The 26,916-nt window shown below is 40.0% G+C and overlaps 1 protein-coding gene across 2 annotated transcripts in view; it reads right to left on the reverse strand.

The window, feature by feature from the left end:
* The window catches only part of IQGAP1 (IQ motif containing GTPase activating protein 1), a 97,297-nt gene that overhangs the window by 32,193 nt on the left and 38,188 nt on the right, over positions 1 to 26,916 (reverse strand). For both annotated transcript variants that reach the window (XM_088789454.1, XM_019716106.3), the window contains 12 exons: positions 20,495 to 20,651; positions 18,990 to 19,067; positions 15,240 to 15,316; positions 10,465 to 10,532; positions 9,208 to 9,321; positions 8,313 to 8,491; positions 7,543 to 7,627; positions 3,440 to 3,603; positions 2,589 to 2,673; positions 1,671 to 1,834; positions 1,311 to 1,471; positions 31 to 155 (listed from right to left, as the gene is read on the reverse strand). In XM_088789454.1, the coding sequence (XP_088645580.1) occupies positions 31 to 155; positions 1,311 to 1,471; positions 1,671 to 1,834; positions 2,589 to 2,673; positions 3,440 to 3,603; positions 7,543 to 7,627; positions 8,313 to 8,491; positions 9,208 to 9,321; positions 10,465 to 10,532; positions 15,240 to 15,316; positions 18,990 to 19,067; positions 20,495 to 20,651 (1,457 nt within the window). The remainder of the gene's footprint in view (positions 1 to 30; positions 156 to 1,310; positions 1,472 to 1,670; positions 1,835 to 2,588; positions 2,674 to 3,439; positions 3,604 to 7,542; positions 7,628 to 8,312; positions 8,492 to 9,207; positions 9,322 to 10,464; positions 10,533 to 15,239; positions 15,317 to 18,989; positions 19,068 to 20,494; positions 20,652 to 26,916) is intronic.

Below are 26,916 nucleotides of genomic sequence, written 5' to 3' on the forward strand. Positions count from 1 at the left end.
GGGTGAGGGGGCAGGAAGCACATGACTCACGCTCGTGTTCCTCCTGCACCACCAGGTTCACGTGGTCCACACACGCCTGGATGTCGTTCCACGTAATAAATTCGTTATTATCCGCATGCGCCTGAGCTTTCAGCTTCAGCAACTCATCCAGATACCTGCCCCATTCCCCCAACAAGAGACAACAAAGCACAACATGAGAAAAGGGGCCTCTGGGTTCCTGTGGCCTACAGGGATGAGAAGACCTGGGTGAAGCATCCACTGCGAAGACAGCGAAGGTGCCCCAGCAGTGGGTATGCTCGAGATGCCAGCTGTGGAACTGAGGAGTTACCTTCACCAAAATGTGAAAACGTAAGCATACCACTTGTTCTTAACAGTCTGTTACATTAATAGATTCCAGGGAAGACCAACTCTAGAATCAGAGGCAGCAGCTTAAGCAATTTCTCTAAAAACAACACAGCAGGCCGTGCACCAGCCAGTAAATGCAGAAGGAATGACAGATCAACTTTCTGGAAGTACTGATTTAGGCAAGAATTGGGGTGAAAGATATTAGGTTAATGGGGAACTAGACATATTGATGGTACAAAAAGAGATTATGGTCTGGTGAGGGAAAAACACAAATATCCGTTGGAAGGATACGCTGTCTCCCTAATCCAGGGATCAATCTTAGCATCTCTCATGGAGGGACAAGTAGATTTCATATGCCTCTTGATAGAAGAAAATTCGAAATACACATCACCAAAAATATTCAATTGAATCTTGACAAGACTTTAGACTTAATTTCCAATTTACAGGAATAAGAGAAGTATTACGAAGCATCCAGAACCAGAAGATGGGACATTTTATAGGACAACTGGCCCCATCTCATTAACAAGTCAGTGTCATGAAGAAAGGGATAATTCTGGATTAAAAGATACCTAAGGGGCACAATAGCCAGATGCAACACATGGTCCTGGAGCTGGTTTGAAGAAACCAGCTGAAAAGGACAATTTTGGAACACGTGAGGCAGTATGAAATCGGACTAGGTTTAGAGGACATTAAAGAAGTATTATTGCTCTTGTAAGTGTATAAGATAGTGTTATTTTGTCTATATAAGAAATATCCTCATTATTCTAGATAAGCATACTTATATATTTAGGAGTGGAATGTCGTGATATCTAATTTACTATAGATTCGTTAGCATAATAAAGAATAAAGTAAATCAAAATAGAAAAAAGAAAAAGATGATCACACAGAAGTTACAGTGTCTGTGAAGAAAAAAGGACAGAGGTGACAGCCATCGATGGATTCAATCTGGCACTCAGGGCACCCACCTCTGACAGTTTTCTTCTTCGATGTTGGTCAGTCCTGTGACTGAACTGCTCAACTGTTTCCACACTGTGTTCATGTCTCCTGACTCCAGGGCCCTGTTGATGAGGGCCACTGATGACAGCATTTCCACAGCCACGGAGAGCTCGGGGTGGGTGAGGCTATGCTGGACACAGAGGAAGAGGGGCAGAGAATGAGGAGACATGTTCTGGAATACCAGGGGAGGTTAGAAGTGTAACAAAACCATGAGGAGTCCAAGTTTCTGCTTAAAAAAAAAAAATTCTACCTAACTACACCAAGAAGTGGGTATTAAATTCACAACCCCTGCATTTTGCTCACAAACAGGACAAGTTCAGTTAACTTACTTGAGGACTCTGCTGCTGCAGGGTGGCCAGCTCTTTCTGATAAAGATCGGCAGCAAATGGATACACCTGGGGCAGCTGGGCTTCGGGGTTCATGAGTTCCAGAATAGTCTTCTCGGCAACACCCTTCTGGATGGCAGCATTAATTGCGGCCACTGCTGCCAGCCCTGGGTGGAAGACAGAAGGTCAGAAATGCAGCTGGCTGAGACAGCCCTGACAGGAGGGACATGCCGACGACTGTCACAGAAGACAGTTCCAGTCTCTGGATAAACTATCAGCCGTGCCATCTGAAGTGGAACTTTCATCTTTAAAAAGCAGTCTCCTTCGGATGTGAACTATACAGCAGTAACGTTGTTTGAGAAGAGCCTCCTCCTCATGTCCTCACCCGTTTTCTTCCTGTTCCAAACCATCCTGTAGCCACCAGTACCATCTGCCTGAAACGCCTCTTCCTTCCCCTGCAGCCCAGCAAGTAAAGCACCAGCTCCTTCAGCTGCCATTCAAAGCTTTCCACGATCTTGCCAGTGCTTTCCCTTACACAATCAACCCAAAACATCGACAAAAGCTTGATTCTAACCACTGTTCCTTCAGTATACCTTTCTCTTTGTCCCTCTGCTCACACTCCTTTCCCCACATTTCCCATAGGAGAAATCCTTCTCTCTCCTCTTTCACCATCCAAATCCTACCCATCAATCCCCCACGCCTCGCCTTCTCCAGATGTTTCCCTAACCAAGCACGGAGTGCTTCCTAGCCGATGAGAGCCTACTGACAGCAGTTGTACTATTCACACTGGAGGAGCCCTTCGGCCAAAGGCACGGGGTAGTTAACCATGGCTGGCCGGCTGAGGGTAGGGTGAGGGGTGACAGACTCTAACCTCTGTCCTCCCCTCCTCAGGCTTTCAGGACACCCAGCGGGAGCACTTACTTCTCTGGTACTGCTGGGCGGCATTGTTGGCAGCGTCCACTCCAGCCTGCAGCTCCTCCTTCAGCAAGGGGTCAGTCTGACCACCCTGAGAAAAGCCAAGAACTTTTATGCCATGGTTATTCCTGCCTCTGCCTCCAGACCTTACAGTTCTCCTACCGTTAAGAGCAGTCCTAGGGACACAGAGCCATGGAGACAAGTGACAGTTCCAAGCTGCACGCAGCCCAAGTGGCAGCCCTACCGAGAGCCAAAGGCCTGGGCCAAATCTGGGGTGTTGTGATTTTCCAGATACCAGTGCATTTAAAGAAACAGTTTGTGAGAAACATCGAAATGTTCGGGAATAAAATGTTTACAGAATCATTAGCACATTAATGCTGCTTACTCTGGCCAATATACACTGAGCGTTTGTAAAATGTATACTTGCCCTTATTTAGACAAAAAAGAAAGTCCCTCATATTTGTTCTAAAAAAAACTCCACGAAGTACTATCCCACACATCTACTCTTACTGCACACTAAGCACTTCCCCAGTGCTGGCCGGAGGAAGCTAGTGAAGTCTGCTTTTTAAAGTGGAAATTCCTGAAGGAAGAATGTAAAAAAATGCAGGTTTTCCCCAGTGGCTCTGGGGAGATGAAGGGGAAGGCTCCAAGTGAACGGGTGGTTAGATTGGGCGGATGGGCACTGACTGTTCATTTTAAAAGGATTTACACCCCTTAAAACAAAGGACACCTGGAGGCAATGTGTACTTTACATGAAGATATTTTTAAAACCTAATTTATATGCAGAAAGAAACTATCCTGGGGGGAAAGGCCTCCTAAGGAGCTCTACAACAACCGCATGTGTTCCGTCTTTTCACCTGTCTCTTCTGTTGTCTGTCACTCAGGAGCTGCTTGAGGTACCAGTCGCAGTTCTGCTGCTGCACCCCTCGCAGGCCCAGCGCTGGCGACTGCAGGGCCCGCAGCAAGGCCTGGCCGGCTCCCTGATCCAAAGCCAGGTCTGCATTCGCTAATGCGGAAAACACTACGGAGGAAAAACAGCAAGCGCTTAAGGAAAGCAACATGTTGACATGATGGCCTCGAATATCTTTCCTTCCCCCAAACCAACCTGAGTTCCAGATTAGGAAAAGAGAATTCAGAAAGGCTTTATTCTGGAGGATTTGGGGCCTGGAAGACAACCTTCAAATCATCACGTTCCCAGGGGTTTCCAGCCAGGCTGTTCACCAGATTTACCAGACTTCTAGACCACGCCCCAGGCCTCCATAAAGGCTTCAGATGGAGACAGCCTGGCACCAACAAGGGGGCAATATAAAGGCGCCAATCCAGACCCATACGTGCCTCAATTCCCTCTAAAGTGCCACACTGTGGTCCAGGTTAAACTGCTAAACAGGACAAGTATCTCTCACAGACGTTTACCACATCTTTGGACAATTTTGTTTTAAAAATATTGATAGGGAGGATGAAGAGGGCAGAGGGGTCAAATTATACAGCAATGGAAGGGGAACAGACTAGGGCCCACAATGGAGAATACAGATGAATTATTAGGTGAGAGGCTACTCCAGACCAAAGAGCCTTAGTGCCCTCCACCGTTCTCAGGCAGGGGCGTTCCGCACCCCTTCCTTCTCCTGTGTCTCCTGAACACTCATCTCCACCCAGAGCACAGTGCCCGACACCAGGGGTGCTGCGACCTTGTGGAACAGAAGGGGCTGTCTCCACCCTCTCGATCGTCTTTGCTCCTAGCACAGAACCTGGGGTCACACAGGTCTTTAATACATACATGACAGTGAAAACCCAGCTGTTCCTTCATCTGACAATAATACTAAAGATACCTTCCTCAGAGTGTTATTAAGATTAGATGAAAGCATACACATGAAAGCACTCTGTGTATTGTAACATAAATCAGGTGTTAGGTTGCAAGTCAGAATAAAGTATTTTCTGAGATCAGAAATGACAATCACTGTATTATTTTCAGTTTCCCTATTTTTAGAAGAGAAAACAGAGTTCTGTCATCTATGCCCCACACAAAGATAAACATCTGATTTTATCACCAGAGTAGCAATACAAATCAATAACAAAATACTAAAAATCAAAATATTTGGGGCATAGCAGTATTTATCAATTTTAGGTGTTTTCATTAGTTAAAAAAATAATAATATAAGGTGTTCAAAAGAAAACAAAACAGTCCAAAAGAAAATAAAGTCTCAAATACACTAGAAAATGGGGTTGGGGAGGTGAGGAAGAGTAGAACTAATAAATAAAACCAACAGGTAATAGAAGGAAAAGGTTAAAAATTTCTATGGATTTGTAGTCTCACTGTAGACTCCTAAGAAACTCTTCACTTCTTCCCAACAATTACACTTGTAACTCAGCTGCCCGATCCCCACACGGGATGGCAATTCCTTGAGTCACGGCTGCAGGTCTATGTGGCCATTAGCCAACTAACCATCCATTCCTTCAACATTTACTGAGCACTTGCTATATGCTGCAAATCTAGCGTGAAGAATTATCTCCGTCCTCACGGAGCTTTAGTAGTAGTGGGAGATAAAATAACCAATCAATAGAGGTAACCAGGCGTTCTCTAGGTGCCCGATGAAGAATCTCAGTTATCGATATACAAAAGCATCTAGTCAATTATGTTTTTACTAGAAACACAAACTTCCTACTTAAATAAATATGTAAATATTTAAATGAACACTTACTACCATTTATACTATAAAGATGATAAAGTTTAGGACATTATTTAAACAATTTCTCACTAAGCTTTAACTCTAATTTTCCATATTCTACTTAACAAAAAAAAATAACCTTTTTCTTATTTTTAACTATTTGGCCTGCGGCTTTCTTCTGGGGAGGTGTTAATGGCTTCATGGCTGGTTCTCACACCCCAGGAAAAGATACATTAAGATAATTCCTGGGGCCACTTCCCTGTATCTTCTCAGCATACAACTTCCTCAGGCCTCAGATTTGCTCTATAGTTAGGAAAACACTGTCCCTCTGTGGGGAATTCTGCCTTATCCTCACCTTCTTATCTAGCCCCGTGAAGGTTTATACAAACCTCCAGGGAAAAGTCATCATTCCTTTCTTTATGCTAAGACTGTACCTCATACACGTTTGGTACCTGATTCTCTACCCAAGTTGCCCTGAACTTAACTATTCATTTGATGTCTGCCTTCCTCACTATAATGAAACCTATTTGAGGGAATTTTTATTATTTTGATCCTCTGACCCCATGAGAAGCATATGAATGCAGCACTTGAAAAACATGTACATGTGGTTCTTTCCTCACATGTTTGTAACTGACTCTCATATAATTAGCCAGGTAAAGCTATAAAGGTTACAAAGTCCCAAATAGCAGAGAAGAAAAAAATATCTTAGTAAAATAAAAAGCGTATTTTATGCACTGCATGCGGCAGGAAATGTACTGGACTTTCTTCTCTCACAGACGACTAAGTATGAAAGAACCCTGACTTAAGTAGTCATACAGATACAGCACAACAAATCACCCCTTCCCGGATGGAACTGTATCATCACTATGTGCAGAAAGCCGTTATCCCCAGTGAAGCAGGACGGAACAGAATAGACTCTTGGTAGGAGTTAGAACTCCTGATCTTATGGAGTTGGTAAAAAATTTTCTATGTTCACTGTAGGTATTCGGAGTATCAGTTCAAGTGAGAAATTAGGACCTCCAAATAAACAAAGTGGACACTGGGTACTATTACTATTGCTGTTAATACTATCTTGAGCAAAACAAAATCAAGGTTGAAATTAAATAAGCTTTTGAGTTCTTTTGTTAATTTTAACCCTATGCTAGAAAGTTATGAGGGTTTCAAAAGAAGCAGAACTCAAAAGTAATCTCTAAGGATTTTATAAAGATGTCAGTCAGAAACAAAGATCAAGAACTATAAGACAATATATAATTAAGTCTTAAATTAGTTTATAAACGCTGCAGGAGATTTGAAAGGTAATTATACTGTGAGCTGAGATAGGCAGAGGTGAGAACAGAGCTGAATCCTGAATGAAAGGTACAATTTGGATTAGGTAAGAGATAAGGCACGAGGGCATTGTAGTTGGATGATTACATGATTTTTACTGAGTACGGACTAAATACCAGGCAACTTAACGTACATCATATCATCATTTGCATAACAATTCCATGTCACAAGTGTCCAATGTCACACACCTACTAATAAGAGAGCAAGAGACTAAATCCCAGGTCTGTCCCACTCCAGAGCCAGACTCTTCATGAATCATGAAATGAGCAGAGTGAATACAGGAGACAATTAGGCAAATGAATTTCTATAGAGAGTTGTATGCCTAAAATATGGCATAAAGAACTCACTGGGCTTGGGATCTGCATTTTGTCTGGCAAGTCAAAAGGAACCAAGGAAGGCTCTTTAGAAGAGAAGAGTGACAAAATGAAAATGATACTTTCAAGAAATTACTTTTCCAAAAGTCTGTAACACAAGCATACAAAAATCCATATGAACAGTACAATCTCGTTTTTGTTTAAATATATGTTTGGACAGGGATATGCATAAAAATATCAATAGTGGTTATTCCTAGGTGATGGGGGTCTGATTTTTGGTTGCTTTACTGTTTACCTCTGGTTAACTTCTATTACTTTTTAAAAGAAAAACAAAGCTATTATATTTGAAAAATAGAAACAACAAAATTCCTATTTAGATTTTTTTTTTAAGTGTATATCACAGGGTGAAAGAGTGAAACTAGCCCACAAGATCGGTCTAGAAGTTACGGCAGATGAGCAGACGGAGGAGTGAGGGTCTGCCTGAGGACAACGGGAGCTAAAACAGAGACATCTGAACACAACAGAGAGTCATAAGCAATAGTCCCTGAACAAATCCACTGATGTCTAAAATAAACTATGTCGGCAGTCCAAGAACAGACCAACACTCACATTATTCTGTAATATCCCCTTAGGTGCTTGACTCAGGGACATACTTACTATTGACTTTGTTTATATTGCCTTGAATTTCAGCTTGAGTGAGAAGCTCCTCATAGACGTCCCTCTCTCTCTCAGAGTTTTCTGTCTGAACATGAGTAAAGAGTGTAATTACATTAGCTCAGGTCTCTGAGAAGACGACCACAGATATACATTTGGGCTCCTCCCCCACCATAACAGAACCAAGAGCAAGTAAGGGTGTGGCTTAATAACCTGAGTGAAGAACAAAGCGGAACGCTACAGGGCTATGACTAAAACATAAAAAGCAGATCCGCTCATTAAGGACAAGCCCAGGGCTCGCCCAGAACAGGGCAGGCGGTGAGCCCTGTTCTGCTCACTGCTCCTCACAGAGGAGCCTGCAGCCCTGCCTCAGAGTGAGCAGAACCATCACATCCAGGGACCAGATCTGAGAGTCTCTCATTGGTTTGCACAAAATGCAATAAGAAAGTGGAAGTCAAAATGGAATCTAATACCAAAAGACTACATCCTGTGTAATTCCATTTCATTTATATGAAATTCTACAAAAGGTAAACTACAGTGAGAGAAAACAGACTGGTAGGTGACAGGGGTCAGTAGAGATTGACATGGGAACTTTTGGGGTGATGGGTACATAACCATATACCTTTGTCAAAACTCATCAAACTGTACACTTAAAATGGGTGAATTTTACTGTATGTAAATTATACCTCAGTAAAACTGATTTTTAAAATGGAGTCAAATCAAAGGAAGAAAGAACATAAATCAATTAGAAAGAATAGAGGTTCCATTTTTACCCTGTTTTTAGCATTTGCCATTTTATCGTGCTTGGCCTGGTATAGTACATCCTGGTAAGTGGAAGCCAAGAGTTCTTCGAGATTTACAAGCATTGCATTGGGGTTTTTCAAAGCTGCAAAAGTGTCAGCTGGAATTCTACGGTCAACGGCTTCGTTTATAGCAATAACGGCAGCATGTACTAAAAAAAAATTCAAAACACAGAACACTGAGGTTATACAAAGTAAAGGACGTACATTACACGTACGAAGAAATACTGCAACCATCTATTACACAGAGAGGCTTGTTTTCATAGGGAAATAACGATTGGGGTTGGAGGAGTCACTCCTGGGCCCTATAAACCTACTGCACTTCCCTGAAAATCAGACCTGGATGGACCATCAGCTCTCACGCATCTTTTAGAGCAAAAATTAATGTAAGACCCGGTCTTATATTAATTTTTGCTCCAAAAGACGCATGAGAGCTGATGGTCTGGCTAGACCTTATTTTTGGGAAAACACAGTAGTTCTTTCCTTAGGATTCACTAAGCCACAGCTCTGATCCATATTAGGGATGCTGAATTTGGAATCTCACAGGAAAATACACATAAAAGAGCTTTGCAAGGAGAATTGCTACAGAACTGCTTACCCTTAATCATCACATAAATACCATAAAAAAATAAGAACCTCAAAGAGACACTGAGATGTAGAACTCACCTTCTAAGTGCCTATATTATAACCAATATCAATCACTTATTTCCACATAACAGTAGCATAAAAGAACTAGCAGTGTTTAGAACTACATCTACTGACTTACACTTGCTAGCAAAATTCCTGATGCCCAAGAGCATCATTATAGCATTGATTATTGAAAGTGGCAGCAGCAATCCCATTTGAACCCCCCAATTTCTCTTCTTACATGCGGCTTCATCCACGGAGAGCTCGTTGGCCAGGATGCCCCCGATCTTGCTGAAGGCAGGCATCTGGATCCCATACTTCTCCAGTTCAATCTTCATGTTGTTGATTTCTTCTTCTGCAGGAGAGAATTAAGGCCCCGGCAAGTCAGTTTAGCACCTTTCGGGAACTCAGAAGAGGAAAACAGGTTCCTCAACTACAAAACGGGATAAAATGGCACCTACCCCTTAGGGTTGTTAAAAGGATTTAATGCGATAGTATACTACACAGAAAGCACTGAATGCAGTGCCTGGTAACACACACGCAACAGACATTAACTATTATGACTATTATCAAAAGCATGAGGATGGCCCTACAGAAAACAGTTTCTCAAAACTGCTACTTATGGCATTTCCCACCATCAACTTATAAATGGAGCAGTTTCAAAGGAAACTCAATGACAAGTGAATGACAAGTCATCAGTTGTCTCAGTCTTTACAATCCAAATCACTAGCTGCCATTAAACAATTTTGTTTCTAAGGCAGGAAGCCAAATGATAGAGAAAACAACACGTGAGGTCTGACCCTTGCACCAGGTCTGGTGAACAACTTCCCTGGAAGGAAAAATACCATAGATAAAGGTTTTATTATCGTTTTCTAAATTCCCAGGCCAACAAAATAATCACCAGTTTGAAAAATGGGAATCTATCCTACCCCTAACCAATGTTACCACTGTTCTTTCTCTTCCCAAGCCCCCATCTCTTCAAGCATCTGACTACAGCAAATATACATAGAATAAGCTAAATAAACTAAAATTTTAAATTACTAAATAAGCTAAATTATGAAATTACCAGAATAAGTTAAAATGTAAAAATTAGTAAATTGTCGTCTTTGCATACTCTCATTCCCCCACCCGTGCTTTACTCACAGTAGGTGCTTACTAGAAGGGAAAGGGAAAGACTGTTGTAAAGCTGTTTTCACAATACGAACGTTTAATGTTAGATATTAGTATTATATATGTTGTTTTATATATTATGTTAATGTTATTTCCAATTTGGATATAAAACAACTGATACTGTCATACCCATGGCATAACTGAGAGACTAGCGCCTGAAATTCCAAGATTAGTGCTCTTTCTACCACACCAGAGAACAAGTTACTTATACTTCTTTTATCTCTGTTGCCAGAGTCTTTTTAAAGCCCCATGTCTTTGAGTGCTGTTGGCTCTCTAGGCTATTTCCACATAAATCGAGTATTTTCCTGCCAAGTTTATAACTTTTTACCTGTGAAGTCAACCTTTCCATACAGGTCTTGAATCTGAGGAGCCAGGCCTAGTTTGAACAGGTACAAACTAGAAGACACAAATATGCAAAAGAGTTAGGCCTCCCAGCAGTGCCTAGCTGCTGCTCTTAGATTAAAGGGGAAAATCAGCAGAAAGAATAGAAACATTCTGAACATTGAGACTACCAGTACTCTACAGCATTCCCCTTTGCAGATACAATACTTTACCTCAGCACCTTGTTTCAGTTTTACAGAACAATATAGTCCTAAAAAGTTACACAATGTCATGCAAAAAGCACTGGACTGGGAATCAGTAGACAAAAGTTCAAGTCCTAGTTCTGGTACAAATCCAGTGTGTGATTAGATGTTAATATAAATGTTAATTAATGTAAGTGCGGAATCTTCTGTTTACCTTCCTGTGATCAATGTTTAAAGTAACAAGACATTTTAGAAAACTCTCATGAAAATGATTCAGAAAAATTTATCTTGAAAATGATTCAGATAGAAAATTTTATTTAAACTGAATTCATATTATTGACGGAAAAGTTTAATTCAGGTAATTTAGGGGTTTTAAATAGAGTACATATTACACAGTTTACTCTTCAAATAAAAAAGAAATCTACCAGACTCTAAGCTTCATGAAGGCATGGACAATAAAAGTCTTGTTCGCCAATGACCGCCCAGAGCTGTGCATACATTAATGAATGTGAATCAATATTTCAAAGACGGACAGCTGAATGAATGAATGTCTATAAGCCTGACTTAGGTTAACTGGATTCTAAGGTGCTAGCAGATCAGAATCAATAAATTAGAAGGGCTCAGAAGGGCACTTTACAGGGATAAACATGAGCAAGACATTGAGAAATAAGGGAAGAATAAAGGAGGAAATTAAAAAATACCTAAAAAACAAATCACAGACACTCAACGGAGAGGTCTACAATTTTTACACAGAATCTATAAACCTCAGTATTATCTAAGCACAAATATGTATCACACACATTACATTCAAAGAAATGATCAGAACTTAAATTGTATATAATAAACCCAAATGTGTAATCTAAAAGAAAAAATCAAGTATTCTGAACACACATTTGAAATTATACATCTACAATAGCTAGTCATTTTCTCAGATAAGTACAAGAGTAAATCATGTTACGGTTAAGTGCTTTTCTTTAGAGTAAAACGCTCAAGATGGAACTATATAAAGTTCCTTTCTCAGAAGATTTTAAATCTATTCAATAAATTTTCCAAAGCAGAAGAGCTAATAACTTCCTACTGTGTTTCCCTGAAAATAAGACCTCACCGGAAAATAAGCCCTAGCGTTATTTTCATGATGACATCCCCGGAACATAAGCCCTAATGCATCTTTTGGAGCAAAAATTAATATAAGACCCAGTCTTATTTTCAGGGAAACACGGTATTCATGTAAAATGTTCTTACATATTTTTCTCCCATAATATGTTCCGCCTGCATTCTACATTAGTAAGAGTATTTTTCTCCATGAATTTCTTCCTTTTGTTCTTACTTTGAAACAGGAAAGTGGCTGCCACACTTTAAGAAAGTCACTTGCACAGCCCTAAGAAGAGTGAGTCAGCTTTTAATGTTTTTCAATGTAAATTAAAGGTGTTACAACATCACTAGCTGCTATGAAAAGTAGAGGAGAAGGTGAGACATGGGCACCATCTTTCTTTCATGTCATTTGCATCATTAGAAATATTTTAAGGAGATGCTGGAGCCATGAATGTACACATAACAGCCACTTAGCTCCTCTTGCCCCAAATCAAAAGTATGTAACCTCAAAGCTGGGACTTAAAGGTCCTGATGGTAAACACCACTCTCCACTCTCTCCTCCTGCTCTCCCGCGCCCACTTTTACAAGTGAGTTGTTGGGAACCTCTACTTGTCAGCCTGTAACTGAGCTCAGATTTCTTTTTCTTTTCTGTTCTCCTATAAAGCTGTACTTTGCAGCGCTGGGGAGAAAGAAGCTGTGTTAGCCTACGTGGACTGCCATTACCCTTGCTGACAGCTGAGGAACTGCAGTCACTACACTACCTTCAGGTTATTGGGAAGGGCTCTTCAACACAGCAGTTGATTAGGAAACCGAGTTTAGTACACAAGGCCGCATCTAAATTATTATGGCCAGATATAAATTTGAGATTTCTCAGCTATTCGAAAGGTTTTACAATGTATACATTATGAAACACCCTAAGAAGCCTGAGGCAGCCCCCTAAACAAATACATTACTTTTCTGCAGAAAACATACGTATAATCATACCAAGTAGATAAATATTCTAAATAACCTCAATTAATTCTGATCAGATTTTGCCAACAAGTGAGTTTGAACCAAACTGAAACCTAATTTTCAAAGCATTCTGTTGAATTTAGGATAAAGAAACTGTGGGTCTATTTAATCCTAAAATCTGTTCTGAGAAAGATAATACATCAAGGGAAATTGAAATAAAGTATACAAATGTATTTGAAATAATGGAGAATTGGGGTCTTATCTGAGCATGAAATGTAATCTATAAGAGTAATTTATTTGGTATGACTAAAGGATAGTGAATAACTCTGAAATAATATCAGTCAAGACTTTTTTAAAAAGGGCAGAAAAGAAGAAAACAGGGAGATGATGTTTCTCTATTACTGTTGATCTAAAAGGGAAATGGTGACTCGTCCAATACAGTGAAGTGAGGAACCTGCCTGAAGGTAGCGTAAATAAGAGGCTCCGAGCAGGTAACAACACTTTCTATATGTTAGCAAGGACTGCCAAGCCAACCTTCCGGAAAAACACTTTGAGAAAAGAAATTATAAATCGCCAACCAGAATACATTTATCCATATATACTTTCTAAACACAGACTGCATATTGAAGAGAAACGGTCAACAGCAGCAGACTTCTTCCCTTTTTCGTCTGACTCCATCATTAGAAAGGCACAGTCAATCCTTCATCTCCATTTCAGAGAATATGAGGACCTGGGACCCAGGTGCCACTGCAGAGAATAGTGGCTACAGAACTCACAGAGAGGAATTCTGCCAGCTCAGCCTCTGTGCCTGCCAAGTTCAGATATCCATTGTAAGCAGAGGAAATGGCATCACGAGAGGCCAAAAGCACAGCACGGCATGTGTGGTGAGAACACTAGAGCAAAGAAACGGGAGGGAATAGCTGGAGGTGAAACTGGAAAGGAGCCATCAAAATGGTGCATGGAGAGTCTGATATGATCAGGACTGTTTCCGAAAGAAAGCTCTGGTGACAGCACAGCAGATGGACCAGGGAGAGAGCCTAGGGAGGGAAACTTCTAGAAAGGAGGCTCGTGCATTAGTCCATAGGAGAGATTCTCTATAACTAGTCCTCAGTGATAGTCTTTCTTTTGTTAGTTTCACACTGATTCCAGTGATATCGAGGGTCTGGCACATGTCAGATCAAACTGGAGACAACAGGCTTATGGGTCAATATAATACATACATTCATATATCTCTACTTATACACACACACACGTAACATTTATTAAGCACATATACACGATGCTGTATAAAATGGGCAGCCCAAGCAAGAAATCTCAGACTCATGTCCCACTCACTCCTGTCACCTTCTCCTTTAGTCCTATGGCCGACAATCATATTTGAACCACTCTGAAATACCACATATTAGCACTTAGTCTCATCCCATCCTACGCTTCCTCCACACAGATCACCTCTACCTTCTAATTTCATGCTTTGATTCAAAGAGCCAGGGACCTGAAACCTTCCAAATTGACTATGAAATTGTGAAAAAATTATACTTTGTTTTAGTTCCATTTATTAAATTTGTGTTGGCATAAAAATTATTTAATGAACAAATGGCTTGTTGAAGACCTAGGTAACTAATAAATTATACATCAACCATTTGACATTTGCTGATATTATTTGAAGATGTTGACAAAATTTGATTATACTATTAAAGAGTATAAAGGCACAGTCCATTTTGTAATTCAGCTTATCAGCTTGAAACAAATTGGTAAACAAAAGTTTTCAAGTTATATACTTTTTAAATAATTTTAAGAGATTTTTATTAAAAAGGGACTGCATCCCAAGTGAAATGCATAGTTCACAAAAATACTAGATTAATAATGAAAGATTGTACTATGCTTTCAGAGTAGAATTATCTGCTATTATGGGAATAAATCCCTTCTCCCTACCCCACAGAAGAACACAGCTGTATCTCACCATTTTGTTAAGATAATAGTACCCTATTTTATTTCAAAATTCAGAAGCTAATGCAAAAATCTTTTCATTACACTACAGACAAAAAGCCACATGCTCAATTCAGATGTTATTCCTAAATTGCTTTTTTAAATTGAAATATAAGTGACATTGTAACATTATTAGTTTCAGGTGTACAACATGATTATACATTTATATGTGCATATGTATACACACACATATATGTGTATGCATGTATGTATGTATGTACACACACACACATACACACACAATTTTGAAATGATCACAATAAACCTTGTTAACATCCATCACTAGTTACAAATTTTTTTCTTCCTTGTGATGAGAACTTTTAAGATCTACTCTCTTCGCAACTTTCAAATATATAATACAGTGTTATTAACTATAGTCTCCGTGCTGTACATTACAGCCCCAGGATTTATTTATTTTATAGATAGAAGTTTGCACCCTTTGATTCCCTTCTCCCATTTCACCTCCCACCTCCAAACTCCACCTCTGGCAACCACCACTCTGTTCTCTGCATCTGTGTACACTGGTTATTGTACAAAAAAATCTGATTACCTGAGTGCATGGATACAATAGATACATCTTGGCATGTTCTTTCGATCATAGATATCTGTAGTTTCTGGGTAAAAAATCTAAGGAGAAATAAAAGAAGCAGAGTAAGGTGTCCATCCACTGGGGTTCTTTTGATCCATTCACCAAATCATCAATAATACAAATAAAACACTGGACAATTAGAAAACATTGTTGGCATTCAGCAAATGAGTTCATCAGAGTGAACAAACATTTCATCTTCAGTAATGTAAGGAATAAGATGCTATAACACACAATGAAAAGAACTACTTGGAAAAGCCTTATTTGATCAACCCACTGAATTTCACTAGGTATGTGAAAGTGATTTACTTAATGAGACTCAACAAAGAACATTTACTAAGTGCTTTAGTTTGTGCAAACCACTACATTCAGACATAGAAAAACCTACACTAATATTAAAAGGTGTTATACTGCTTGGGGAAATGTGGGAGATGGGTAGCTTTCCTTCAGAGCACATACCGCAGTCATAAACTACTTGTGTTTTCTATCATCTGTCTGCCTCCTCCAACAGACTATAAGCCACCTGAAGGCAGGGAGGGACAAGGTACCTTCTACGTTGCTCATTGCTATACCTTCAATGCCAAGCCCAGAGCCAAGCTCATGGAAGGAGCTCTGCATTTGATGAATAAATGAATGAGGTCCAATAGGGACAGAGTGGGTTTACATTGGGAATAGCTTTGAATTTCAAGACCTAGTCTCATGGTAATGTGGTACCATACAACTGAATCTGCAACTGAAGGAAAGAAGAGTAACAGTGGATTGGAGACGTGAAAGACTTAATTACAAGGTGATTAGAAGAATTCTGATGAGCAATAAAGGCCTTAACTAAGGCAGCAGGGAAAGTACTACAGCGCTTTGCATCTATCACAGCACTTAACACATTGTGTTCAATTATTTGTTTTTATGTTTTTCCCACAATACCTACGTATGGCTCTCAACTAAAAAGAACTGACCCCCTCAAGGATGGGATGTATAATAGCAAAATCATATTTTTTGATACTTTTTCAAACTCTACATGCTCATTTCCCAGGATTGAGATGTCCTCTCCTGAAAGGTGAAAATCAGTTACAGTGAGCCACCCTTCCTGAAAACAGTAAACATTTTAAAAAGTAATAGAAAAATAAGGTTGGGTAGGTAAGATGGAATCAGATTATGAAGACCTTGAAAGTCAGACAAGTTTGAACTTGATATGCAGGCCACAGAGAGGTCATAGCTTTGGAGCCAAGGGTAAAAACAAAGCCTCAGGAAGACCTGACTGGAGACAGGACACAGGATCTATTGCATCGTGGAGAGTTGGGAGCTAGGGAGGCAGGCTGGCAGGCTGTTTCAACAGATAAAGTAGACGCTTCAGATAAATGAGGAAGGCTTGGAGAATAACTGCATTTAGGAGGCCAAGGCAACCCCAAGGTTTTGGTACTGGATGACTGGGAAAATGAGGACAGGGTACCATTTATTACAGAGGAGGGGAAGTTCAGTAGGGGGAAAAAGTAGTTTTACTTTTAGATATGAGAAAGTCTAGGTGATAGAAAGCTATCCAAGGAGAAATGTCCAGCAGTCATCTGAAGATAGTGTGTTTATCTTAGAGCAAAGAGTCTTCAAAATAACAGGAACCATGAGAATGAGAGAATGCAGCTAAAGTAAGGATTGCATCTTAAGCAATGTCCACCACTAGGATATGGACGGTAGAATAGTTAAAGAAAACCGAGGACTAGCTGGGCAAATTAAAAACAATTTAAATAATCAAACTGAAAATAACAAAATATTTTGTGGCAGAGGTGGCCAACAGTAACAATAAAGAGTCCAAAAGGATAAGAACTGAAAAATTATCACATTACGTTTCTATAATGAGCCTCTCTGAACCATAAACAAGATTAGGGAAGACATCCCAATAGACACTATCTATGTATGTGTTGCCGATTATGTGTCCTACATTACATTATCGGCAACAAGACATCGTTAGGCTAAGTGTCTTTAATCTACATTACGTAAAAGTCTTCTGGACCTAAACCACGTACGGTGGACATTTCAAAACTATGTAGCCGTGATAACCCTGTTGTTCTTTAAAGCCTTTGGGGAATTCCATGTTTGTTGCAATTGTGGTCCAGGACAACGCACTACTGTTAGTAACCGAAAGAGGTAACAAAATTAAATCATTAAAAAAGCATTTTATAAGAACAATACACTGGAAATAACAAACATTAACAAAGTTCTTAGTACCATTCAAAAGAGGTTAAATCGCCACTGCCCATTGGGCATACGACATAAAAAACAGGAACAGGAAGTTACAGGTGCACAGAAAGGCCAAGTAGCTGTCAGAACTTGAAATTATTGCATTTCCTGACATTTGTGGGACCTAACAACATACCAGAGCAAGGACGAGAACTTCAGCACTTTGCTCTGAAAAAAAAAGGACAAAAGCTAGTCTTCTGCGAAGACTCAGCTCTGGATTTAACTCAGCTCAACAGCGACGTGTACAATGAGCTCAGCCCTGTGCTAACCAAATGTTCATTTCCCAGTACTTTCAGCCACTTCCTGACACTCCACGTCTCACTTTTTTCCTTAATCTTTCTTTGGTTATAAAAATTTAGACTGTATAGGAAAGTGTAAAGGGAAAAAACAAACACCTTAATCCCATCACACAGAAATGAAAACTGTTGTCTCCTTACAGATTTTTCCATGAATACTTTTAGTTTTATACAAAAATAGTGATCTCAGCTTAGTCACAACACACTCTTACACTTTAGCCTATTTTTCTTTCACTTAACACACCACAGACAACTTCCTGTTTCAATACAGATTGGTATCATCCTTTTTAACGACTGCACTAGTACCTGACTGGCTGCAACACAATTAATACCCCTAGTGAGGGGAGCATGTGGCTTGCTGTTAAGTTTTCCTATCACGAGCAATGCTGAAAATTCCTTACATATACATCTTTTTGTGCTTAAAAAGAGGGGGTGAGGGGAGAGGGGATGTCCCTGCCTCTGAGAGGGACAATGCAGCACGGCCTTGGTTGGGATCAGGATAGGACTAGGGAGCTTGAGATGGCAATTCCGCTAAGAACAGCACTAAACTAATGCCTGAGCCTAACCCTGGAGGATGCGCGCCCCCATATTAAAGCTACAGCCATCACTCCAAACACATCAAACAGTGTACATTAAATATGTGCATTTTTTATCTATCAATTATACCTCAATAAAGCTGTTAAAAAAATCAACTACAGCCATCACCAAAACTAGATATAAGAAGTAAACGTCCTTCTATTGCCTTTATAATTTGAAATATAAAATGACCCTTCATACTCCCTAGTAATTTGGTTATTCTGAAGCTGGAAGATGACATTTGTAAAATATTTCCTAAAGTCAAATTTTGATGAAACAACTCTGTGAATAATAAAAAAACAACAACACTGAATTAAAATAGAGAATTTCACAGTATGTTGATTTTAATGTAAGTCTACTATTTGATATAGTAAAAGTAAATGATATCATAGGGCATTTGTCTAGGGTGAGGTGAAATAGGAATGAGGGGTATAAAAGAAAAAGAACAAAACTGTTTCCTAAAAGAAAGAGAAGAAAGAAATCTTAAGTATTCAAAAAATAACCACCAAAGATTCGGCTGAAAATACAGAATAACTTCACAGGTAGAAGGAGACCTCCTGAGCCGAACCGCCAGCTCTCCACCAGAACCGTGTGTGACCCGCAGGCAGCTTACCTTAGGCAACCCAATCTCGTCCATGGCATTCAACCACTGAATCACATTATCCGTGTGTCTGAAGTGGAGGCCAGTTGCCTGGAGCAAACAGAAAGACAATTGGCCACTGTGGCAGCACTGAAGCAGATGCTAAATAAAAACTCTCCTTGTGCGACTTTACAGGGTCCCCTTAAACTCAAGGTCTGTCTATAGCATTACGTTCACATTCCAGTGCCAAGAAGCCAAACCCACATCTCCGCTTCTCTCACTGAAGAACAATCTGGAGAGTCTTCCTGAGTATGGTGCGCTCATGGTTTTTAGAAATCAATTATTGTGGACTCAGTTCCTTGCTTGGCCATCTACTGGTGACACTAGGCAAGTCATCTCACCACTGAGTCCAAGTTTCCCTGTCTATGTAACACCTACTTTACATGTTTGTTGTGAAGATTAAATAAGAACATGTACATGAAGCCCTTCATGTGGTACATGACGGGTGGAAGATACAAAGTGACAGATTTATTCAATATATCAATCAGGGTTTTCACACTGTACGTGCAAATATTCCCCTCTACCCCTCTATGTCTGTTATTTTTAGGAAGATTTATTCTCAAGAAGGGTACAGGCGTGGGACTATTGTTTTCACTGTTGCTGCAGTCCCCGCTTTTCATTAATGTCTTGCTATTCTGTCACACATGTTATAGACTCAACAGAACTGCTGCAGAGTCTTCAGAATAACCGCTTGTTTAAAACTCAATATATGTCTTTGCTTTTTGGTTAAGAAAAGTTTCTATTTGTGATTTTAATTTTGGCTTAGGATCTACACTTTCCTTGTTTTCCTTTGAATTTAAACATAAAACATGAAAGTCTCTTTTGATTGCGTCTTTATCCTTAGTTCATTCTGAGTTCTAGCCCAATTCTTTCAGCTGGGCCCCTCGGACATTTGCTCTTGGTTTCACAATCACCCACTATACTCATCCTTTTTTCGAATCAGAACTCCCAGGAAAGCTCCCCACAGAAGCTCTGTAGACAACAGACCCTGGTCCTTGACAATATCCCAGCTTAATTAAGCAGTCTTCTTTTTCAGGGCTTTGAGCCACAAGAATCAAACCCTTTCACTTATCTCCACTTTACTTTGAACTCCAATATCACAGGGTGATCTTTTCTTCCTAAAGTTGCTATTGCTTTCACTTTGCCAAATCTCAGGGCTTGGTTAAAATTAGATTTAAAGTAGTAGTTCCCCTAGGTACTTCTTCTACCTTCTAAGAATGAATAAATTCATCAAGGATCATGCAAGTTTCTAGATACCCACCATCCTAAGAATTTACCAGAAACACAGACAACTAAAGTTCTTTTACTACTACATCTTGACTTTGCACTATTTCCTCCACTCTGCCAGGTATTTTATTTTGTGGCAACAAACACACTTACATATATTTCTCAGTAACTCTTACACAGGATAAAGTACACTAACCTTCTCTCTCAAGTTTACAGCAATTTAAGCACCAAGCAAGGAAGGCCTGACTTACCTTGTATCTGGTCTGCTCTCGATCGTAGATTTTCTTCAGGGACACCACTCTGGGAGAGAAGAAGTTTCCTAGCTTGGCAAGGTAGACCCCATTCCTAAGCCCCTCCTCCAGTTCTGTGGTGGGAGGCAGATCTTCCCCAAGACATGCTTCCATCCACCTGCACAAAAGGAGAGAGGATGTGAGAAAAGAGAAGGAAGGCCTGAACCATTCCTCAGAGATTTCCAGCTTAATTTCCATTCTCTATGAAGAAGTTTAAGATGTACATAAGCAACACTCTTTTCAGATCCAATTTCACACACGTCCTTGACCTGGCCCAGTCAGATCTGAGGCAGGAAACTTAGGAAAATTCCTGAGCATAAATGCCACCTTCTTCCCTCCCCTACTTTCCTGTCCTGAAGCAACAGAGCCTGCTGGCTCCCGGGTCCCACCTGCCCCATGAACCTCAGGTCCTTTCCCTCAGTCCTTCAGTTACTCCTTAAGAACTAAGAAAAACCATTTGTAACTGAAGCTATGCTCTCAACTGATCAGAAATTTAAGATTATTCCTGAAGTTCTCTTGTGGTTTCAGAATTCAGAATCCACAGTGAATTTTCAGCTTCAGGTTTTAAAGTTGTTTTGGGGTTGCCAAAATAGTTAATTATCTCAGCTAAAATACTGACAGTGACTCTAATGGAAGCAGTAAGAACGAATTCTTAAGTGTTTTTCAGAGAAGGGGAGGAGGTTGTAAAAGGAGAAAGGAAAATTGTATTTTCCCTCTCGAACACCTCTCACAAGATTTCAGGGAAGCCCAAGATAAAACAAATGCATACATTTTCTACCAACAAAAATGTAGGTAACTAAAAATAATTTAGGGCAGTGGTTTTAAACCATTTTTTGAGTTACAGAATCCTTTAGACATCTAAGCAAAGCTAAATAGATCCTTCTCCAAAAAAATGTACAGGGCCTGGCCCGGTGGCTCAGGCGGTTAGAGCTCCATGCTCCTAACTCTGAAGGCTGCCGATTCGATTCCCACATGGGCCAGTGGGCTCTCAACCACAAGGTTGCCAGTTCAATTCCTCGAGTCCCGCAAGGGATGGTGGGCTCTGCCCCTCTGCCCCCTGCAACTAAGATTGAACATGGCACCATGAGATGAGCTGCCTCCCGGATGGCTCAGTTGGTTGGAGCGTGTCCTCTCAACCACAAGGTTGCCGGTTCGACTCCCGCAAGGGATGGTGGGCTGCGCCCCTGTAACTAGCAACGGCAACTGGACCTGGAGCTGAGCTGTGCCCTCCACAACTAAGACTGAAAGAACAACTTGAAGCTGAACAGAACCCTCCACAACTAAGATTGAAAGGACAACAACTTGACTTGGGAAAAAGGCCTGGAAGTAAACACTGTTCCCCAATAAAGTCCTATTCCCTTTCCCCAATAAAAATCTTTTTTAAAAAAAGTACATATAATTAAATTTAATATATAATTTCAGTGATCCTATTCACCCCAGATTAAAAACCTCTAATTTAAAATTATTCTACTCAGATTTTACAAGGCAGATGTTATCCCCACATTCCTCACCATACTGGGAAAAAAGTCCCCAAACACTAGATGTTGTCTGGTTTGTTTCACTTGTGATAAACTTTGAAAAGCCAAATGGAAAAAAAAAAATCAAAACATACAGCAGACTAAAATAAAAAATAGATTTATTGTCAAATGCGACAACATAAAAATGAAACATTTATAATGTTCATTGATACATAGCTTAAGTTAAAAGGCAAATAAAAATGGGAGAAACATTTAAGTATGCCATATTTTATACACACCCATACATATCCATGAAAACACTAACATACTAACAGAAAAACAAGTCAAAAAATACGTAAATGGATTTGATTCCATTTATGTTTTTATATAATTATTTATCTTAATAAAATTGCTTGAAAACTACAATAGAGCTCGAATTAACCACTTTTATAAATTGTTACTGTATAGTTCAGAATAAATTTTCTTGTATTCATTCTATCTTTTGAAACTGAGATTACTGCTCAGAATCTTCAAACATAAAAAGGAAAAGCAACAATTTCACTGTTTTTCACAAGTTCTATACAAGTCACTCAACCTCATTTTCAAATCTATTCTACTTCTAAAGCAACTAGCATACTGACATAGTATGTCTGACATAGTAGATTCTTAAATAAATACTGCCTGGTTACATGAATGGGCAAGAGAATGTTCTGGTTATTTCCTATACTCAATGATAATAACTAAATTTTCTCCTCTGACTTTTCTTTCAGGTAGTAGAACTTAAATTGGGCGGGGGGGGGGGCGAAACAAGTGAGTTTTCCAGAAGAGATAACATAGTAACTAAATTAAATACCAATTTGTAACAGCTACAAAATCCAAACTATAGTTCTGGAAGAGTCTGAAGACCAGAAGAACAATGTGGAAGAGAGTACAGGTCACTGGTATGAAAAGTCACTGTAGTCTAAGGATACATCTCAGATAATCATCCTTCCAGCATTTTACTGCTGAAAGGACATGGCAAGTAGCTCTGGCAGCCCCAGCTCTCGGGCAACAGGCTAACTTGTGAGCTCAGTAACAGGGACAAACCTAGGACAACTCTAGTTGGAAGCCAGAAACAGCCCTTTACCACGTAACAGTATGAAGAAAAAATTACTTTTCTTCTCAACGTGAGGGGAACACAGGGAAGGCAAGCGGTGAGCAACACAGTAGGTGCTTTTGCCTTGAATCAGAGTCAGTTGGGAAAGTGGTTCAGGTTCCCGTCCTCTGAGATTACTGGATTAAAATCAAAGTAAAAGGAGGGACCACAGCGACGTCTCCCACACCCTCCATCTGTACCTCCCCGCTGGTCTAACTGCTATAGAACAGCCCCGATTCACAGCTACACTGGCCGGTTTTCTATAGTGGAGTAGAACGCCTTGCATTTCACACAAGTGTCAAGCCAGAAGAAGGAAAGCCAATTGTGATTTGGTGAAAGGGATAAGCAGAGTCAAGAGCTAAAATAAACACACAGGCAAAACAAAGAAGCGTCTCTAAACAATTTTCCCAAACCTAAAACCACCCTCCAAGCCACCACACATGGGGCTCACCCTCCATTCTAAGCTTTTTCATAACAGAATATCACCTAGTTTGTTGAAGGAATAAAATAATTCCAATCAGGACCAAAACGCTTAGAAGTGCACTAAGTGAGGTGGCATGCTACTGTAATTTTTAACATTGCAGAAGTGTAGACTCTACTGTAATTCCAAGAAGATACAACAAGTCCTCGCCATCTGAGATCCCCCTTCTGCCACTAAATCAGTCCCACAGCGTGAGGGCCAGGAACTTAATGCACTTCTAGGGGAAACCTCTCTGGGGGTTTTTCCCAATATCTATCTATTAAAGAAAATTATTAGAATTTCTCAATATTTTATGAATATTTTCCATGTTTCCAAGTTTCTGAAACTTTAAATTACATAAAAATTCTACCGAGTGCTTAATCAGTCACCTAAGTTGAATATTTATGTCATTTATAAGTGTTTTCCACCATTATACTGCAAGAAACAAGAAACATCTTTGCGAAGTATGTTCTTCTGCATTTAGAATTAACTCCTCAGGAGAGATACTTAGAAGCGTAACTCCAAAATTAAAACTTATAAACACTAATATCCCAAAGCTCACCCGAAGGCTGTACCGATTTGCACAACATGCTCATTTGATGAATAAGGGTAAGTCTCTCTACGGCCACCTGGCAGCTAGTGGCAAAGGAGGAACAACAGTGCCCTGATTCCCAGTTTAGAATCCTTCTCAAAAAAAGAAATAGGAATCAAGCTTTAAAAACAATAGGGGGGGACAGCCGGTTTGCTCAGTGGTTAGAGCTCAGTGCTCACAACACCAAGGTCGCCGATTCGATTCCCACATGGGTCAATGAGCTGTGCCCTCCACAGCTAGATTGAAAAAACAATGACTTGACATGGAGCTGATGGGTCCTGGAAAAACACAGTTCCCCAATATTCCCCAATTTAAAAAAACATGTCCTTCTTACTACCCACTGTTGCTCTTACCACAGCGCCCCAAAAGCCTCACAGGGCTGAGCCTCCACAGGGCTGTCTGAACAGGGCATTTTCAGATGCCCCGTGCAGTTAAAAGGCTGGAACCTCTCCACATTCTGTCCCCTTAATAGCGCTTTAAGTATTCTGATTTACAGTAAGTCCACCAGTTCTCAACTCAGACAGAAAGCTCTCTTGTAAAACTTAAGCATTTAATTTAGCTTTACACATACACTTTAAAATAAATCTATATATGGATCCCTGTCTTACACCATATACACAAACCAACTCAAAATGGATTAAAGACTTGAACACAAGACCCGAAACCATAAACTCCTAGAAGAAAACACTGCAGTAAGTTTCTTGCCATCAGTCTTGGCAATGCTTTTTTTAATTTGACACCAAAAGCAAAGGCATCAAAAGCAAAAATAAACAAATGGGACAACATCAAAGTAAAAGGCTTTTGCACAGCAAAGGAAACCATCCACAAAATGAAAAGGCAACCTATGAAATGGAAGAAAATATCTGCAAATCATATATCTGATAAGGTGCTAATATCCAAAATATATAAAGAACTCATACAACTCAATAGGAAAAAAAATCTTAATTTACAAATGGGCAGAGGAACTAAATTGACATTTTTCCAAAGAAGACATACAAACGGCCAAAAGGTACATGAAAATGTGCTTGCTCATCACTCATCATCAGGGAAATGTACATCAAAACCAAAATGAGCTGTCATCTCACACCTGTTAGAAGTCAAGCTAGAACAAGTGTTGGGGAGGCCGTGGAGCAAAGGGAACCTTGTGCACTGTTGGTGGGAATGTAAATTGGTGCAGCCACTATAGAGGCAAGATGGAGGTTCCTCAAAAAATTAAAACTAGAACTGCCTTACGACCTACCCCTCCCACTTCTGGGTGCACAACCAAAGGAAATGAAATGAAGTCAGGATATTAAAGATATATTTGCACCCCCATGTTCACTACAGCATTATTTACAACAGCCAAGATATGGAAACAACCAAAGTGTCCATCAACGGATGAATGGATAAAGATGTGGTACATATATTCTGGATACAGTGATTATTCAGCCATGAGAAAGAAGGAAATCCTACCATTTGTGACAACCTGGATAGACTTTGAGGACATTATGCTAAGTGAAATAAGCCAGACAGAGAAAGACAAATATTGCATGGTATCACTTATCTGTGGAATATAAAAAAATAACTCACAGAAACAGAGTAGAAAAAAATCATTGCCAAGGGTAGAGGAAATAGGAAGAGGCGGGTAATGGGTATAAATCTCAGTTATGTAAAGCATGGTGACCACAGTTGATAACACTGTGTTGTAAAATTGAAATTTGCTAAGAGAGTAGAGCATAAATGTTCTCACCAAAAAAAAACCAATAAGTATATGAGGTGATGGATGTGTTAATTAACTAGATGGGGGAATATTTTCACAATGTGTAACAAATCATGACAAAGTACACTTAAAATCTTACAATTTTATATGTTAATTATACCTCAATAAAACTGGAATAAAAAATAAAATAATTTATGAAAAGGAAAATCGTTGGCCAACACAACTTTTACCAATGCTCTGTTTCACATTATCTGAACAATATTCATAGAATCTCACGGTTCAAAAGCTCATTAAAGATCTCATTTACATCAACCCCTCCCCCCCCCACCTCCCACTGCCTCCCTCACGTTAATGCCCGAATGCTCCTGAACCACCCCAGTCAAATCATGGCACAGACTAAAGCCAAGCACTGCTGCTGACATGGCACCAAACATTCAAGTTACGCTCCTTCAGTTACGGGTTCTAGCAGCCAGAAAGCTTTTATTACACCAGCACCAGTTCCCCATTTGTACCCTAAGCCATCTTCTAGAGCAAAACAACATACAAAATTTAAAATACAATGTGACCAGCACTAGCCAGAGCCTTTAAAAGACCTGGATGTATAGTCTGCCTCTTTCATTTATCAAGACTGCAAGTCACTTAACCAGTTTCTCCATTTGTTAAAAGGGAATTGCAATATTTTCCAAACAGGTCTATTGTTGAGGATTCCACAGGACTGCATGCAAAGTAGGAGCTAGCACCATGCTTGGCTGGGTATTAAAAATATAGATTAGTGCTTTTCCTCCTTCCCCCTCATATGATGAATCACATGCTGACACTTCTGTAAGGATCATGATTCCAGTTCTTTCAAGTGTTCTTTGTACAAAGAGAATAATAGCACCTACTGCACAGAGCGGTGGTGAGGATTGAGAGGGAGAATATATACGTACATAGTGTCAAGACCAGCACTTGAAATAGTGTCAGCTGGTGTCACTGCGATCACCAGTGTGAGAGCTGAGTCCCTCCCCCGCGTCTGTGCTTCCTCTCGGGATGCTCCGACG

The sequence above is a fragment of the Rhinolophus sinicus genome, chromosome 13, assembly GCF_057876585.1.
Source record: "Rhinolophus sinicus isolate RSI-liver-muscle chromosome 13, RSI-T2T, whole genome shotgun sequence".
In the NCBI taxonomy this organism is placed as follows: Eukaryota; Metazoa; Chordata; class Mammalia; order Chiroptera; family Rhinolophidae; genus Rhinolophus; species Rhinolophus sinicus.